The sequence below is a fragment of the Nematolebias whitei genome, chromosome 4, assembly GCF_014905685.2.
Source record: "Nematolebias whitei isolate Nwh7 chromosome 4, NemWhi1, whole genome shotgun sequence".
NCBI lineage: Eukaryota > Metazoa > Chordata > Actinopteri > Cyprinodontiformes > Rivulidae > Nematolebias > Nematolebias whitei.
In genome coordinates this window covers 26,657,444-26,673,717 of record NC_056501.1, presented here as the reverse complement: position 1 = coordinate 26,673,717, position 16,274 = coordinate 26,657,444, and the positions used below count along the sequence as shown (strand labels likewise).

Genomic DNA, 16,274 nt, shown 5'->3' with positions numbered 1-16,274 from the left:
ACCTCTGAGTCTCCTTTTAAGACTTTTAGAATGGGGGTGGGGGGTGGAATATAAAGTGGCTGTTGTTATATAAGAACTTAATTTGCAACTTCATGGAAAAACAATTAAAACAGGCAAACTGTAAAGGTCAGTTGGGGGGAGAAGATGTAAATCTTCAAAGCAGATGAACAACAAGAGGAGAAGATTAAAACAACACCAAGGTTTCCATGACGAAACTGTTCCTCCCTTCAAATACATTTATAAACAGATGACAGCCTGTTTGGAGGTCAAAAATAAAAATGGCTGATGTAAAATTAACTCGGAGAAAGAAAGAGAGACAGAAAGATATGGCTCCAGCATAAACAACCCCATCATACATTCAGCGAAGAAGAGCTTTAATCAAACACAGCAGCCTTTGTTTGGGAACACCACGTGTAGGACTGCTAAAACTTGGACCAGACAGCTGTGGATGGAGCTGCAGAACCTCTAGGACAGAAATGTGGGATTAATAATCTGCCAAGCTTCCATTTTTGGATAAAACTTGGGCCGAGTATGACTCGTCTGTGCTGCACAGGCCTGTGAGTGTTTTTGTGATGGGCATAGTTTTTGAGAAGCATCATGAGGGGAGAATAACCTGGCTGCACCGAGTCCTGCTCGCTTCTCTGATATCAAAATACAGCAGACGAGCCAGCTGAGGCAACAGACTGGAGAAAAGTCGTAGCTGTGAAACAGAATGAGATTAACCTGAGCCTGGGCTCATACTGTATAATCTTGTAGTGGAATATATTTAAGGGTGTCATTGTATCAGCATTGACGCACCCTTATTACTATTCTGTTGTAACAATTGTCTCTTTTAACAGGTCTTTAACATATGCCCTATATAAAACATAAGGATTCTCCAATAACTATAGTGTTTGGAACACTCATAAAAAGTTCTGATACCACTTCACGGGACGTCTCAGCAGAGTGGTCAGGTGGTGAAGAAGGAGCAATGTGAGCCGTGTAGATGTAATGGCCGTCTTGATCCACACTCTCTTTAGGATGGTGCAACAGAAGGCTGTTTGATAATCACTAATAAACACCACCAGAAGAAGAAGCTGCTGCAGTGAGGACACAGTTTAAAGTGAACAATTGAGCAGAAGAAGGTTCTGGAAATACACAGATATGAACCTGAGCTTCCCGACAATCTCACTGCTCAGACCCTGACAAGAGGATGAAGGGCTCCATCATCATCACTGAGGCAAAAAGTTGCATTAATAAAAAAATCTGAGAGCAGTGGAGACATAATCGATCCAGGAAAGCTGAGACAGGAAGCCTGTCAGCAGCCCCCCAGAGAGATGACCCAGCCAGATCGGCTGCCGCCATCATTCAACAGCATTCTAAGGAGAGGGGATGAAATGGAGAGTGGATCTGGCTAAAACTGTTTGTGGTTATTAGAGTCTTCCACTATGGATCAATGAGAAGCCTGCAAAACTGCTTAACACGCTGCTTAAAGACTGCCAACGTAGTCGCCTCAAAGAAAACTTGTGCTAATGCTAAGCTACTACTTCAAAACTGCGGCTTTTCTCTCCACTCTTGCTGCTGTGAGCTGGATGACTTTTAAACAGTGAAAAGGCAGAAATCCTGTGCATTTTTTATGTTAACCAAAAGTATAAACAAGGAAGAGGGCCGGCAATGGAGGAGGGGCGTACCAAAGAGACCATCTTATCACAAGCAGAACTGGTTTGTTCCACTTTGGAGTAAGCTGTTGGAGGAAGAATCAGTTTTGTTGTGTGTTTCCTTGACTGATGAAGCCTTCTGGATCGAAGGCGAAACGTTTCAGCACAAAAAAAGAAACTGTCCAGATGACCTGACTGAAAAATGTTGCGATATTTTATGTTGTTTATTTGTCAGCTTTTAGCACCGTTAGTCTTTGTTGTACTGAAAATGTTCATGTTGATGATCACTAAACGTCCATCCATTTGTAGAAACATAAAAGTCCACGTGTGTAACTTTCAGTCTTCTGCCACTCACAGCTCAGGCTTCGATTTTCCTCATCTTTACATTTCTCATTCAGTTCATACATTAAAATGTAGATGTTGTTACTCACTCAGCTTAGGTTATCACAAAGATGATGGAATTGTGGGTAGTAGCTGCATTCATGCTATTCAAACCTTTTTGTATTTTAATTTTTGTTAAATAATTCATTCAACCTGTATTTATGCAGGTTAGTCTCATTGCGTCACGACGACTCATTTTCAAGACAGACCTGTTAATGTAATGTTAAATCACAGAAACTGACAGGTGACACTCAGTCTGTTAAAGAGGAAAATCAATAGGAGGCCTCTGATTGTGTGAACGACAGAGAACACCAACACACAGAACAATGCAGTGAGGTAGAAAGTTGTGAATTTGAATATACTCACAATCACAGTGCAAGCTTGGCAAACTGATGTTTAAACTCACTTCTATCTTCCCACCACTGTCTTTATCAGGATCATCCACATACAATTCATTTACACTGCAATGAACAGAAAACAGACAAAAGGTTAGACACTAAGAAACTTATTGTCATTTTAAATAAAGACTTTTCGATGCCCACTGTGTCATTTTCACACTTATTTGAACAAAGACTGATCTTTTGGAAAATGGCAATAAGAATAATTTTTGCTGTCACTTTTAGTGTAATTTCCTTCCTTTTCGTCACACCCTCCTCATGTCATCCCCTTTATTACACACTGCCAGGAGGCTGACGCATGCACAAAGCCAATTTCCTGTGACCAAATTGTCTGTTGGCTGGTTGTAACACTGCTCCGGCAGAGCGCAACATAATGAGGGCGATTGGCATTCATTATTGACTCCCGGTGTGTTTCGGTTACAGGATGCGGCGATACCTACATTTCAGTGGCTATGAATCCCGTCAGCTCAGACAGGAAAAGGAAGAGGATGAAGACACAGCAGAGGATGGATACTGTGAGGAGAAAAAGAAATGTTATTTCAACTTTGGTGAAATGAATCACACATTACATCAGCTTGTCATGAAATGAAGCAAACCAAATGAGCCCAACGCAGTATTTTTAGAACGTCTGACCTAAGCTGTTGACATTAACAAAATCGCAGCGGCCATAAAATTGTTCCCTTCAACAACGTTTTTATGGGCAGTGTTAGGCCAGCTATTACGCAGGTTTTTAAAGACCATCATACACTAATTACAGGTTGAATACCAGCACAGCAGGCAGCAGTTACGACATCTTGTTTTTAAAAAGGTGATCTCATGGCTTCTTTTTTTTTTAAGAACTCTACAAAACGGCTCATTTTAAGGTTTTTAAACAAACTTAGTGAAACCCCAAATCCTTCCTTTAATGAAACATGTCAGAGACCAAAATTTAAGTATTAACTTTGAGTTCATGTGTCAAACTAATCTGTCAGTTTTTGACAAATATCATTCACTTAGATAATTAAAGGCCAAGCATTCCTTGACCCAATGGATAATTTAATGACGTGTTAAACTAAGATGAACTCCTAATGAAAAGAGAGACAGGTATAGCCATCTTGGTCAAACCTGGTCAATAAAGTGTGTAATCTGAAACAATATCACGAGAGCCTTTAGCACTGTAGAGAATAAGCTCTTTCTCAAAACTACGGCAGGACTTCTGGCTGCCTCGGTGTGATTTCTGAATGGACCGAGGTGGCAACAAACATACCCACGATGCACTTTTGTGTCAAAAAATGAGGCAATGGCAGAGCTTTAATGGTCAGCATGTGAAAAGGTAAGCTGCTTTGAAGCTCAATAACACTTTATGTGACCGCTCAGTGCTGGGATTTCAAATCCAAAGCAACATACGGTACGTATTTATTTTGGAGGAGAACTCTCAACTCTTTGCTTTTTTAACTAGCTATTTTTTTAACAATGGCAATATGGGACAACAGAAAAATCTGTAAGCTTCTTGCTCTTTAACGTGAACACGCACAAAATAGAAAATGTCATGACAAAGTAGCCCATCACACCTTTAATGTGCAGTGCAACACGTAAAAGCAGCTGACCGGCTCCATGACTCTTCTGGTTCAGTGGCCAACTCCAATAGCCAAAAGTGACTTAGAGGACTGGCCTTTGCAGTCATTTCACAGAACTGTTTTATAAAAGAGCACTAATGACTCTCAGCTACTACCACACCACATTTTAACTCAATATTTGTGAAAATGAATGAGTTATTTGTGCTTGCTAATATTTAGCTGTGGCATCAATGTATTATTTATTATTATCTTATAATTATTATTAAATATCGTTATTTATTATTATTGGGGTTGACTCCAAAAGTTGATCAATTGTAGATTTACAATTCAATTCAGTTTATTTATATAGCGCCAAGTCACAAGAGAAGTCATCTCAGGGCACTGAACAGAAACATTCATATTATATATTAAAAAAAAGCCAATTAGTAAAAGTTCTCGATCTAATGAATCCAGCAGATTGTGTTGTATCTTCACTTGGTCGCAGTCTCCCATCCTGAGCAAGCACAATGACAACAGTGGAAAGGAAAAACTCCCTTTTAACAGGAAGAATCCTCTAGAGGAACCAGGCTCAGGACAAGCGGCCATCTGTTTTGTCCAGCTGGAGTTTGAGAGGAACAGGAAGGAGAAACAAACAAACATAGAATGGTGAGCCCAGACATACTTTCTATTGGAAGAAAGACCAACAACGGATATTAAGGATAGAAATAATTACAAACGGGTAGAGTAAAGCAAGTAAAGACAGCAACAGAGAGAGAAAATGTGGTCAGTTTGTCCTCCAGCAGTCTAAGCCTATAGCAGCATAACTAAGGGATAGCTCAGGAAACCCAAGCCGACCCCAACTATAGGATTTATCAAAAAGGAAAGGCTTAAACCTAATCTTAAAAGTGGACAATGTGTCAGCCTCACAGACAGAAACTGGAAGTTGTTCCAATGGTCTTTCAGATGAAAGACAAAATGTTTCTCCCTTAAAGAAACTTGTCCAGATGACATGATTTAACCTTTTTTGTGGTTCCACAAGAGAGGGGCCTTAGAACTGAAAGCTCTTCCTCCCATTCTGCTTTTGGAAACTCTAGGAACCACATTTAAAAAAGTAAAGTCAGGTCCTCTGGAAGTTCAAAAAACAACAACAAAAAATTGTAGAAACATTTCATCTTTCATCCAAAAGGCTTCTTAAGTTTGAAGAAGTCTTTTGGATGAAAGATGAAAAGTTTCTACAATTATTTTTTTTGTTGCTGTTTTTTTGAACTTCTAGAGGACCTGACTTTACTTTTTTAGATTTTTCTACCTGGATTATTGAGCATGCGTCAGGATATCTAGAAACCACAAGTATACCTGCAGTCTGAGAGTGAAGTGCGCTGTTAGGAAAATATGGAACAGTAAGATCTGTAATATAAGATGGAGCTAGGTTGTTGAGACCTTTCTAGGTTAGAAGTAGGATTTTGAATTCTCTTCTGAATTTCACAGTCACGGAGCCAACGGAGAGAAGCTAAAACTGGAGAGATATGGTTGCTCCTTTTAACTCATTAAAAATCTGGCAGACACATTTTGGATCAGCTGAAGACTTTAAAGAATTTTTGGGGACAGATAATAAACAAATGCAATAGGCCAGCTTAGACATGATAAATGCATGGCCCCAGCTGCTCCGGATCTGCTGGAGGACAGGAGCTAGTCTCAGTTGGTATGTTTACATGGACATAAGTAACCGGATCAAATGGCCGGTCGGAATAAAAGTGTGTCATGTAAACACTCCGTTCGGGTTATTTTTTGTGTATTCGGCGCGATCAGATATAATTTGTGATCAGAACGAAACGGGTGGTTTACGCCGATCCGTAACCCGATCGGTGCGCATGTAAACGCTTAATCTGTTCGTTTTTATCTGACCGTGAAAAACGTTGGTTACGTACTGTAACCCCAGATTCTATGAGTATAAGCGTAGCCCTTTAAGGCCTTCGCTTTAGTGGGTTTATCCCGTTATGCAGAGCATAAGCACTGAAAAAAATTAGTCCACGCCCACCTGCTGTGTGGGCCCCACCCGGTCCGTATAAATTACGTTAAGAGCGGGAAATCGGCTCCCAAAATAGCTTTTTCTTCAGCCATTTTAGGAGCCAGTGAGGCCCGACGCTTAAAGGGCTACGCTTATACTCATAGAATCTGGGGTTACAGTACGTAACCAACGTTCTATGTCGTATAAGCTTCGCCCTTTAAGGCCTTCGCTTTAGTGGGTAAAGGGCGAAGCCGATGTGGTCCTCGCCTCACTGGGTCCATTCGAACACAGTAAGAAGCGGAAGCTTGCCCAAAAAACGTCTTGTCACTCAGCTCCCCGTGTGCATAAACTACGCATCGCGTAATTATGTGCCATGCACAGACGCATGTTGTGTAACTATGCGTTCTGACAAGCATGAATACCCCGGAAAAACTTTCAACGGGAAGAGGAAGTTGAAAAGAGGGGGGGAGGGGGGCATGAACCAACTGGTTCATGGCTGAACAGTATAAACAGATTAATGTCCATGAATTGATAAATAATCAAATGAACTGATTGGTAACAATAATCATGAACTGATTAGTGACAATAGAACCAGAAACACAGACACAACTGTGACTGATAACAACATCTCACACTGTAATGCATGCAGACAGAAGTGAGCTTAAACAGAGTTCCATGAGAACAATAATATTCATTCTGTTAGAGCACTAAGGACAGAATGTGTCATGGAACGAGCCGTTACATCACGTAGGTAAAAGCGAATAAATGAGCAGGGTGTTGACCATGCAGCCGCAGTGCAAATGTCCTGCATTGACATACCATTATGCAGAGCAGTCGAAGATGCGATACCTCTGGTGGAGTGTGCTTAGAGGTTGACAGGAGGCCCTAAATCTGATGCTCTGTAGGCTTCAGAAAAGGCCTCACACAGCCAGTGTGACAAGCGCTGGATGGATAACGGCGACCTGCAGAAGCATCTCTATAATGCACAAACAATTGTTGAATTTGAACGCATTGCAGCTGTGCGCGTTACGTAACACGTCAACGCCCGCACCGGGCAGAGAAGATGAAAAAATGCTTCTTCTTCTGATCTGTGGGGGGGAAAAAACCCCTCCAACGATATCACTCTTGATTTAAAAGAGCTCGTGATGTTTTAGGCATAAGAGCTGGGTTGGTCTTAAATCAGCTGAGCTGCCCGTCAGCCTAATTCTAAGGCATGACGAAGCAACAGAGAGGGCAGATAAATACTTACCCTCTTAGCGGGTGTTAAAACCAGCAACAGGGCTGTTAAAAGAGACAAGAATTTAAATGAAACCTGATCCAGAGGCTCAATTGAAGCTTTGATCAGGGCTCGCAGGACCAGCGTTAAACCCACTGTGGAAACAAGTGGGCGTGAAAACAGGCCTACATCTCTGTACACCTTTTAGAAAACGCTTCATCAGCGGGTGATAAAAGCTGTTCTGTCTCCAAACCCTTTGTGGCAGGAAGAGATGGCTGCAATCGTACGTTAAAGCGTACTGAAAGCCAACTCCCTATCCATCAGCTGTTGTAGAAAAACAACACGCCGCTTAAAAGGCATGAAGTGGTCTCTAAACCTTCTCTGTGCACCAGCGCTGAAAAGCCGTCCCCTTGATGTGTACAGAACTGTGGTAGATGCAGCACGTGAATCTTGAATTGTGCACACTATCTCCTGAGGGAGACCCATCCTCTAAGTGGAACCGCTCAGCGGTCAGACCCACCGGTGTTGACCTATTTCTGGGTAACTCTTGGTCGCTCCTCCTGCCTGAAGGAGAGCATCCTTCCTCCATGACAGTTCCACGGCGACCCAACAACAGACGTTGCAGGCCTGGGAACCATAGTGCGTTCACACGCCGGGAGCCACCAGGAGAGCTGTCAATCCCTCCTCTTGAACTCGGTTCATGGACCGTAAAAAACAGAGGAGGTGGGGGGGAAAGAAACGCGTAAAAAGCGTTTCGGGCCACCGACTGTGAGCAAATGCGTCCCCCCCCAGCGATGGATCGTCTCGCGGGCTCAGGGAAAATCGTAGTTGACATTGAGCGTTCTTCTCGCATCGCAAACAGGTCCACAGCTGCTTTGCCAACTTCTGCTGCGTCTGAAAACATCAGATCCGGATGGAGGATCCGGTCCACGTAACGTGGGCCGCCCTTGGACGTCACATCAGAACACCGGATATGTAAACCGCTCTAATAAAAGCAGGTTTTGATGAACCCAACTCAGTAGCTTTCGCACAATGTGTAACATCTGGCTGAACGCACACCCTGATGGTTATGTATGCAGCAGTCATCATGATGTCTGTGTGAATCAACACGTGTTGATTCTGTAGCACAGGAGCAAGGTGTTGAATCACATTCAGTACTGTGCGACACTCCAAAACATTGATGTGGGCTGATGTGTAGTGGGGCCACAGCGCCCCTACTGCTTGAGATAGGTATGTCCCCCCCCCCAGCCTGACAGCAACGTGTCCGTGAAGACTGACCCATGACGTGGGTCTGCTGAGGGGGGACTCCCTCTGATAGAAAAAACAAGGTGTTTCCCCAGAGTCGGAGGTCTGCTTCCACAGAGGAAAAGACAATGATCATCCGTCGTTGTTTTACTGGATCCACATGCAGACGTGCAAAAACACCTCTAGAGGCGTCTCATGTGATAAATGAGTTTTCATGGTGGTTGAATTTAATTCCACTCCAGAAAACAAATGTCTGGGCCGGGAAAATCGAGCTTCCTTCCACTTATGGCGAAGCCCAGATTAACAGGTGTGATGTCAACACCTGATCCTGCATCAGCGCCTCCTGTCTGAAGTGACAGGATCCGCAGATCATCCAGGTAAAACAAAAAGCTCTCGTCTCTGTGTTTTAGGATGATCGGTATGCGTTCTCTGGATGTTAAACAACAGATCCAAGAACGGTCTCACCCCTCCGATCCGTGAGTAAAAACCCTCGTGTTTTCTCTCCCTTGGGGAACTCTGTAGATTACTTTTATCAGAAAACACTTGGATTTCTGCATTTAGGGAAGAGAATCAGTCTGATGATGATGACGGGACCGTTTATATAACTCCTCTGAATGGAGGGGTTCGGGTTGCAAACTGTAACTTGTACCATTTGCATAAACCCTGTCCATCCATCTGAAAAACGGCGAGCATGTTTTAGCCACTCTACGTAACGTTCGTGGATGAACGTGCGTTAATGATGCGTCATGTTTTGTACGGCTGTCAGCAGTCCGTCCCTCAACCGCCGTCATGCGTCGCGGGAATGTTTTCTGTGTGACCCCGGGCGAGACTTGAGCTGAAGGCGAAGCGTGTGACAGCTGATGACGCGGTGAGCTGCGCGTTTGACGTCGCTGTGCGAACGTTGAAAGGCGGAGGGCGTGACTTCATTTACACCGTGCTGTTGGAGTGAAGGCTGCTTAGCCCCGCGGGAGCACACGTTGTTCTCTGGAGGGACGCGCGCCGCTCTCGCTGGAGGGGCGCGCGCTAGAGGGAGGTGGGACTCATTACCGGGTTCTTCGGCTGCTTCACGTTTAAGCTGCGGTGAGCTGCCGAAAGCTGAGAGAGAAGGACCCCCACCCGGACCAGCCTGCGGACCACATTTATACCGATGTGAGCTGGTTAGCGCCGGCAGCTGTGTGCGCCAGCATCAACGCAGCACCGTTGAATGGAGGCTGTCATCTTAGTGTTCGACTCGTCATGTCAAGAGCGGCGGTGAATTAAAAACCCTATTTAAGGACACCGGCTCATGTGGAGGCTGTTCCATCCCACAAATGCGAGTTGACACCGCTTGAGTGAGGATCATGCAGTTCTAGTTGGTAATGAGTTATTTTCGCTTACCGTTGTGCCGTGATCGACCCGTCATGTCTAGAGCGACGGTGAGTTTAAAAAACCTTTATTTAAGGACACCGGCTCATGTGGAGGCTGTTCTGTGATCGACTCATCATGTCTAGAGCGACGGTGAGTTTAAAAACCTTTAATTAAGGACGCCGGCTCATGTGTGGAGGCTGTCCTGTGATCGACTAGTCATGTCTAGAGCGACGGTGAGTTAAAAACCTTTAATTAAGGACACCGGCTCATGTGTGGAGGCTGTTCTGTGATCGACTCGTCATGTCTTAGAGCGACGGTGAGTTAAAAACCTTTATTTAAGGACACCGGCTCGTGTGTGGGGCTGTTTCATCCCACGAGTGCGCTCTTATGTGTGCGGCCGCTGTGAGCTGATCCGGGCTTACAGACTGGCTAAAAAACAGACACTTGGATCATTAATGATGATTTATTTCAACTTTCGTGTCACTTTTACACACACCCTCCGGAGACCGTCATTTGAGAGCTTTCTCTCTCATGAGCTCTGCGATTGTTTGCCCAGAGCGCTGTCTTGCAGGCGAACTCTGGGGAAAACGCTGAGCTGCAGGCTGCCGGAGTGCAGAGGGCTGGATTCTGACGGGCGGGGCTGGTGGTGGAACTCAGCGAGAGCCGCGGCCGTGGAAAAGTCGAAAACTTGCTCGCGACGGTCCCTCCAGCGGGGACGGGGTGGGCCGCGCGGCTTGATGAGGTGGCGAACAGCTTTTGGCACCTCCTCCGACTGTTTCACTTCGCCAGCATGGTTTGAAGCTGCTCTGAACAGCGCGTCCGCGATGGGCTTCATCAGGTCTTGTGCAGATTCTCCGGCAGCGAGGGGAGTAACGAAGCCAGGTGGATCGTTGGGTCATCGTCCTCCGCGCTGCAGTCCCCGACAAGGCAAACCGTGGGAGAGGCACACATGTTGAGCTGGCGTCAGCTGCTTACAGAGGGAGATCTTCGTCTCCAAGGCAGGTCTGCGGCCTTCAGTCCCTTGGACATGCTATATGCTAGCAGCGCACGTTGTTGCTAACTGCAGCTGCCTGAAAACACGTCGGTGGGCTCGATTGGAGAGCGTGGTCGCCGTCTGGTTCCTCCGGAGGGACGGGACGCTGCTCCGACCTGGGCAGCTTCGCTCCGGAAGCTTCCGCGAGGCTTGGCTCCAGGGGGGGGGTTACCGAGGAATAGCCCCGCTCGGTGAATCCCTCAACTCTGGTGATGGGAGCGGACTGGGGACCGACTCCTCTAATCTACCAGGAAAGAACCGTCTGCGGCCTCGCCCGTGGAACGTCCTGTTGGAACGCGAGGCCGTATGGATCAAGACGGTGAGCCAGAGTGGAGCCCAGTGAAAAATAACCTTTCCGCCGATCATCCGAACTGGCGGGAAAAGGCGAGGGACGTAGAAAAAAAAGGGGTCCCTTCATGTCAGCCTCCTCCTGGGTTCCGCCGGGCAACCCCTGAGGGCGCCGTCGGCCGGGAGCGGTGTGATCGCCGATGCGAAACGAGGTGGGATGGGGTGAGCATTCACTCAGCCCCCCTCCACCTACACTACGCTCCCCAGGAGGGAAAGAGCAGCGGGGCTGCAGCTGAGCACACCTTGCCCCGGAGGAACCATCCGGTTCGCCCCGAGGGTCGGCGATAAGAGGAAAACCACAAGATGGCGTTGTCCAGCGTGTAGTGACCTGTCACTGGGAAATGTTCCCCGACGCTTACCTTGGAATAAGACTGCTGTCATCTTCTCCTCGGGGAGGAGAACTCACCGGACGACCGGAGGTCGACTGCCGGGCCAAGCATCTTTCGCAAAGGTTGGTCATTTACACAATTTATCTTCTTTGTTCTTCTGACAGTGCTATATTAGCTCGCTGAAGAAAAAATGGGAGCCGATTTCCCGCTCTTAACGTAATTTATACGGACCGGGTGGGGCCCACACAGCAGGTGGGCGTGGACTAATTTTTTTCAGTGCTTATGCTCTGCATAACGGGATAAACCCACTAAAGCGAAGGCCTTAAAGGGCGAAGCTTATACGACATAGAACTGACCTGACTGTGCATGTGCGACTTTGCCATTTCCGCCTGGCTAAGGCTAATAATATTAGCATGTCAGGGGAGCAAAACTGGTCGGTGAGAGACACAACATTTCTACTAGAAACTTTGAAAGAGCTCAAAATGATCTGTATCACCTGTAGCTCAGTCAGGGAGTGCAGTAACGTCTCCACCATCATTAAAACCTGTCGCGGGTCCATTTTGGGTGCTCAGGTTTGTTTACGTTCACCCCGGAAGTAGAACTTATTGTTCTGTGTTTTTTTTAAGGAGAGTTTACCACTCTGCGCATGTCAGTACTGCTGTTCAGAACAAAGCCCGCTGCATGTAAATGCTTGTCATGAAGAGATTGTGCCGATGTAAACAATACATTTGAAGTATTCAAACAGAACACATTTCAATCCGGTCAAAGAATTCTGCACATGTAAACATAGCTATTGGTTCTGCGCTGCTTACGGGACCTGGCTAGCTAATGGTTTTTCAGCAGTGTGGAGCCAAGCTTCCAATGCAGACAGCCTCTCCTCAAAGCTACCATAACACTACATTTATTACAAGTACCATTACCGCTAAAGGCAGAGGAACAGATGACTATCTGACACACAGAGCAAGTGAGAACAGAGGAAGCTGGGAGAGAACCAGAAGCCATGCTAAGCTAATACTCGCAAGCGCTAGCAGATCCCAAATACATGTCTATGCCCAAATATACCAATGAAAAATCAAGAAGTGTTGAAAGACAAAAGGTGACTCAAGCACAATCCAACAGTAGAAAAACAACTGTATCCAGGGTGTTTGTGTACTACAATGTAGAACTATGCACAAGATAGATAAATCCAGTAAAACAAAAGAGCAAACAAATTACTCCAACCACCAGCAGAGAAAACAGGAAGTGACAATATGCCTTACCACGAACGTCCTCACGTCCTTTACAATAGCTATTACTCTCTGAGAGTGTCACTGAAATCTAATCAGTGGTTCTTGTTACAGCACCTACAATAAATGCTAAAATTTAAGAAAAGTTGTGCAATGCCTAGTGCTGGGGGAATCTGTTGTGAATTTGACTCAGCTACTACCTTAAATGAATTTAAGATAAATAATTGTAAAATTGCAGCACGATAGCTCAGTTGGTGGAGCTGATGCCTCTCAGTGAGAAAGTTGCTGGTTCAAATCCTGGCCAGGGAGACCTTTCTGGGTGGAGTTTGCATGTTCTCTCCGTGCATGCCTGAGTTTTCTCCAGGTACTCTGGTTTCCTCCCACAGACCAAAAACATGCATGTTAGGCTGATTGGTAACTCTAAATTGTCTCTAGGTGTGAGTGAGAGAGTGAATGGTTGTTTGTCTCGTTTGTCTCTGTGATGGACTGGAGATCTGTCCAGGGTGTCCACTGCCTCTTGTACAGTGATGGCTGGACATGGTCTGTGGCAGCCATTTTGAGTTGGATTGGCTCCAAAAGTCAATTGTTGTACGTTCTGGTTACATTTTGAGTCCCCCCCCCCCCCCCCCCCCCCCCCCCCCCCCCCCACACACACACAAAACCAGTATTCCCCTTTTGCCTTTGGCAAAGACTAATAAACACAGCGGGACCTGACTGGTGTCTGTGCGAGACTGTGGTCTTTCCGGTGTGGTTAGTTTTATTCAGCAGGTGAAGCATGTTTACGTGGCAGCAGTCTCCTAGCACCTCATGAGCACATGACCCTGTGGTTGACAGGGCGTTGCGGTCAAACCTGTTGCTAATGAAGGCTTTACATAAGCTAATGTTTAACCACTAAACAACAGGGAGTGTCACTATGACACATTGGTTACCAATTCAGAAGTCATTTTCCCTGGCTTTTGAAGGCTGAAGTGTTTCTAGGATTTCTAAAGTTTAGAATGATGAGCTGCCTTGAAACAACCTCACAGTGAAAATACTGACCAGCCCAATGACATACTGGACAAATATTAAACACACTTGTGTATTCAAGCTGATATAGAGTGTATCTCACACATTTTTATGGCTGCAACACAAAAAAAATTGGATGAAACAACAAAAGCAGCCAGTGATCCAAAACCTGACAGATTTGTGTACCTGTAATCTGATAAGCCATTTATTGTATCCATGTTGTATTAGTAGTTGTTCTTAAACACTTTTAGCTAAGCTTTTGATACGTTTAGCTTTTAGCTCATGTTTACCTTCCTTTACCTTTACCAACTCAGTTTTAGCTTATTTAGCAAATTTAAGCAAAGTCATTTACCTCTCAGCATTCAATTCAACTTCTTTAGTTTTTCTACCATTGGAAAGGTTCCCTCCCTTCCACAATCAACTGTTAAACCGCATATCTAAAATTACAAGGATTTTGAAACGTATTTGGAAAAAACATGATTGTTACAAATATCTTGTGAAATTTTAAGAAAAACAATGTTTTTAGGAAATCAAAACAGGATGGATTAAACATTTGAGGCTTTGTTAAAATGCCTCTGATTATCTTGGAAAGAACAACAATGTTCTAATATCTGAATGAACCTTAAACCCAAACCCCCGACAGTGGATGGAGACAGGAAGGGAGTTGACTGTGTAAAGGAAGGACTTCCTTCCACTTCCTCTCTGGTGGAAACTGGTATAAACTGGTGTGAACTCTCTCTTCCTCTGCCATCCATGAACACGTTATTATGAGCCATAAAGCAGCTCAGTTCATCAGCTATGTCATCAGTTTTATTTTGGGTTGAAACTTCTTTCTTTCTCGTTTTATCATCAGCTGACCAGTGATACAAAAAATAAATAAATAGCTGTGGCGCCAAAAATGTGTCATCAAGTCTGTGATCTGCTGAGCAGTGAATAATCAATACGATCCCTGATGAGACATTGATGACATGTAGGAAAACACATGACTGAACCGGTACAAAGCAGTCAGCTTGCCTCTGATAGCTTCTCAAAGGCCCAAGGCGGTGTAAGAACATGATCATTAAAGTTCTCACCAAACTAGTTATGCTCTGCTCTGAGAAGCAGGAAGTACCTCTGTACATCTCAGGAGGATCCCTGACTTACAACCATCAAAATTAAGTCCAAACCATTTCTGAACAGCTTTAATTTAGTCATTCTTTCCATTTACGTTCTAATGATACATGAATACACAATGAATGCCAGATCATGGATGGGTTCTGAGACTCTACAAGAATTTCAGTTATCTCCTTTGTCTTTATTTGACTAGAGGAGGAAAAAAAAAGGCAAGAGTAAAATTACAAAAAGAATACCACCTGAAATTAATAACTTATTACTGACATTGTTGACAAGTCTTCTTTATAGGAAGTTGTTGACTTGTTTGGCTGTCTGAAAATAATGGGCTTAACACGGTATTCAAGATGGAAACCAGTTTAGGTTGTGTCTCACTGGGCTGCGATTCCAGAGGCATGCATCCTTGTTAAGTTTTGAACGTTTCAAAAAAATCGTTGCCAAGTCATTGTGAGTGTCTCAAACACGGCTTGAATCCACCTGAATCATAGGAAAACTTCAGGATGTAAAAGCCCATGATGATGGTCAATAATAATTATTGAAAAACTGGGACAAATCTGACCATCTTCATTTCAAAGTGTAATTTAGAAAGATTAAATAAAAAATATGGCAATGGCTGGAAAGGTGAGCACAAAACAAGCAGAGGCAGGAAACAAAATAACGTGCATGGAGAAGAACGTAGTTTTCTAAGCCATGAACACAAAATTAGGCTGTGATTTTCAAAAACTTGCTGTTCAGAACATGGACTCGAGGCTTGTTAGTCGCTTGACGCAAACACTCAGAGTTCAATGAGAGTGCAACGGAACGTTCACCGATAGGTTTTAAATTTTCTTGCCATTTTTCAGCTAGTTTCTAAACAGTAGCAGCTCAGTGAGCTACAACCTTAAACAAGCAAACAAAACTCGAACACAAAAACCAGAGAGACAACTGGCTCAACTGGTCCTAAAAACTAATAAGATGAAAAATCTTGTTTGTCAAATCTCTAAAAACAAAAGGTGTAGAACTGATAAACTGAGCAGGGATGCTGCTCTTATTGTCACTCGTAAATGACCAAACAATTTCACAACAATCTGATGGATTAGACAAAAATCCCAATGTAACTAAGTATAATCATGTATAAATTATATAATAATAGACAAATTGACATCCAGGTACATTAGTGTAGTCTTCATATTTATAAGCCCCATATGTAAAATAAAAATCTCGTCTTTTGACCTTTGCTACATTTACCTGACAGCTTATGTCTCAACTTCCGAAAGTCTGGTATCGAAAACTTATAAAGAACCTGAGATACTCTGTAAAGCAGATTCAATATTATCATTATTTTGTATATTAAACAGGAACAAAACAACACTGTTAAAAAATAAAACAAAATGCTATAAATAAATATCAAATATTGTATTATATTCAATTATATTGTATTATATTGAATTGTATTGTATTATATTGAATTGTACTGTAT

The 16,274-nt window shown here is 44.1% G+C and overlaps 1 protein-coding gene across 1 annotated transcript in view; it reads right to left on the bottom strand.

The window, feature by feature from the left end:
* The window catches only part of ergic1 (endoplasmic reticulum-golgi intermediate compartment 1), a 35,296-nt gene that overhangs the window by 7,135 nt on the left and 11,887 nt on the right, over positions 1-16,274 (bottom strand). The window contains exons 3-4 of the mRNA XM_037675921.1: positions 2,857-2,929; positions 2,385-2,479 (exon numbers count right to left, since the gene is read on the bottom strand). Of these exons, the coding sequence (XP_037531849.1) occupies positions 2,385-2,479; positions 2,857-2,929 (168 nt within the window). The remainder of the gene's footprint in view (positions 1-2,384; positions 2,480-2,856; positions 2,930-16,274) is intronic.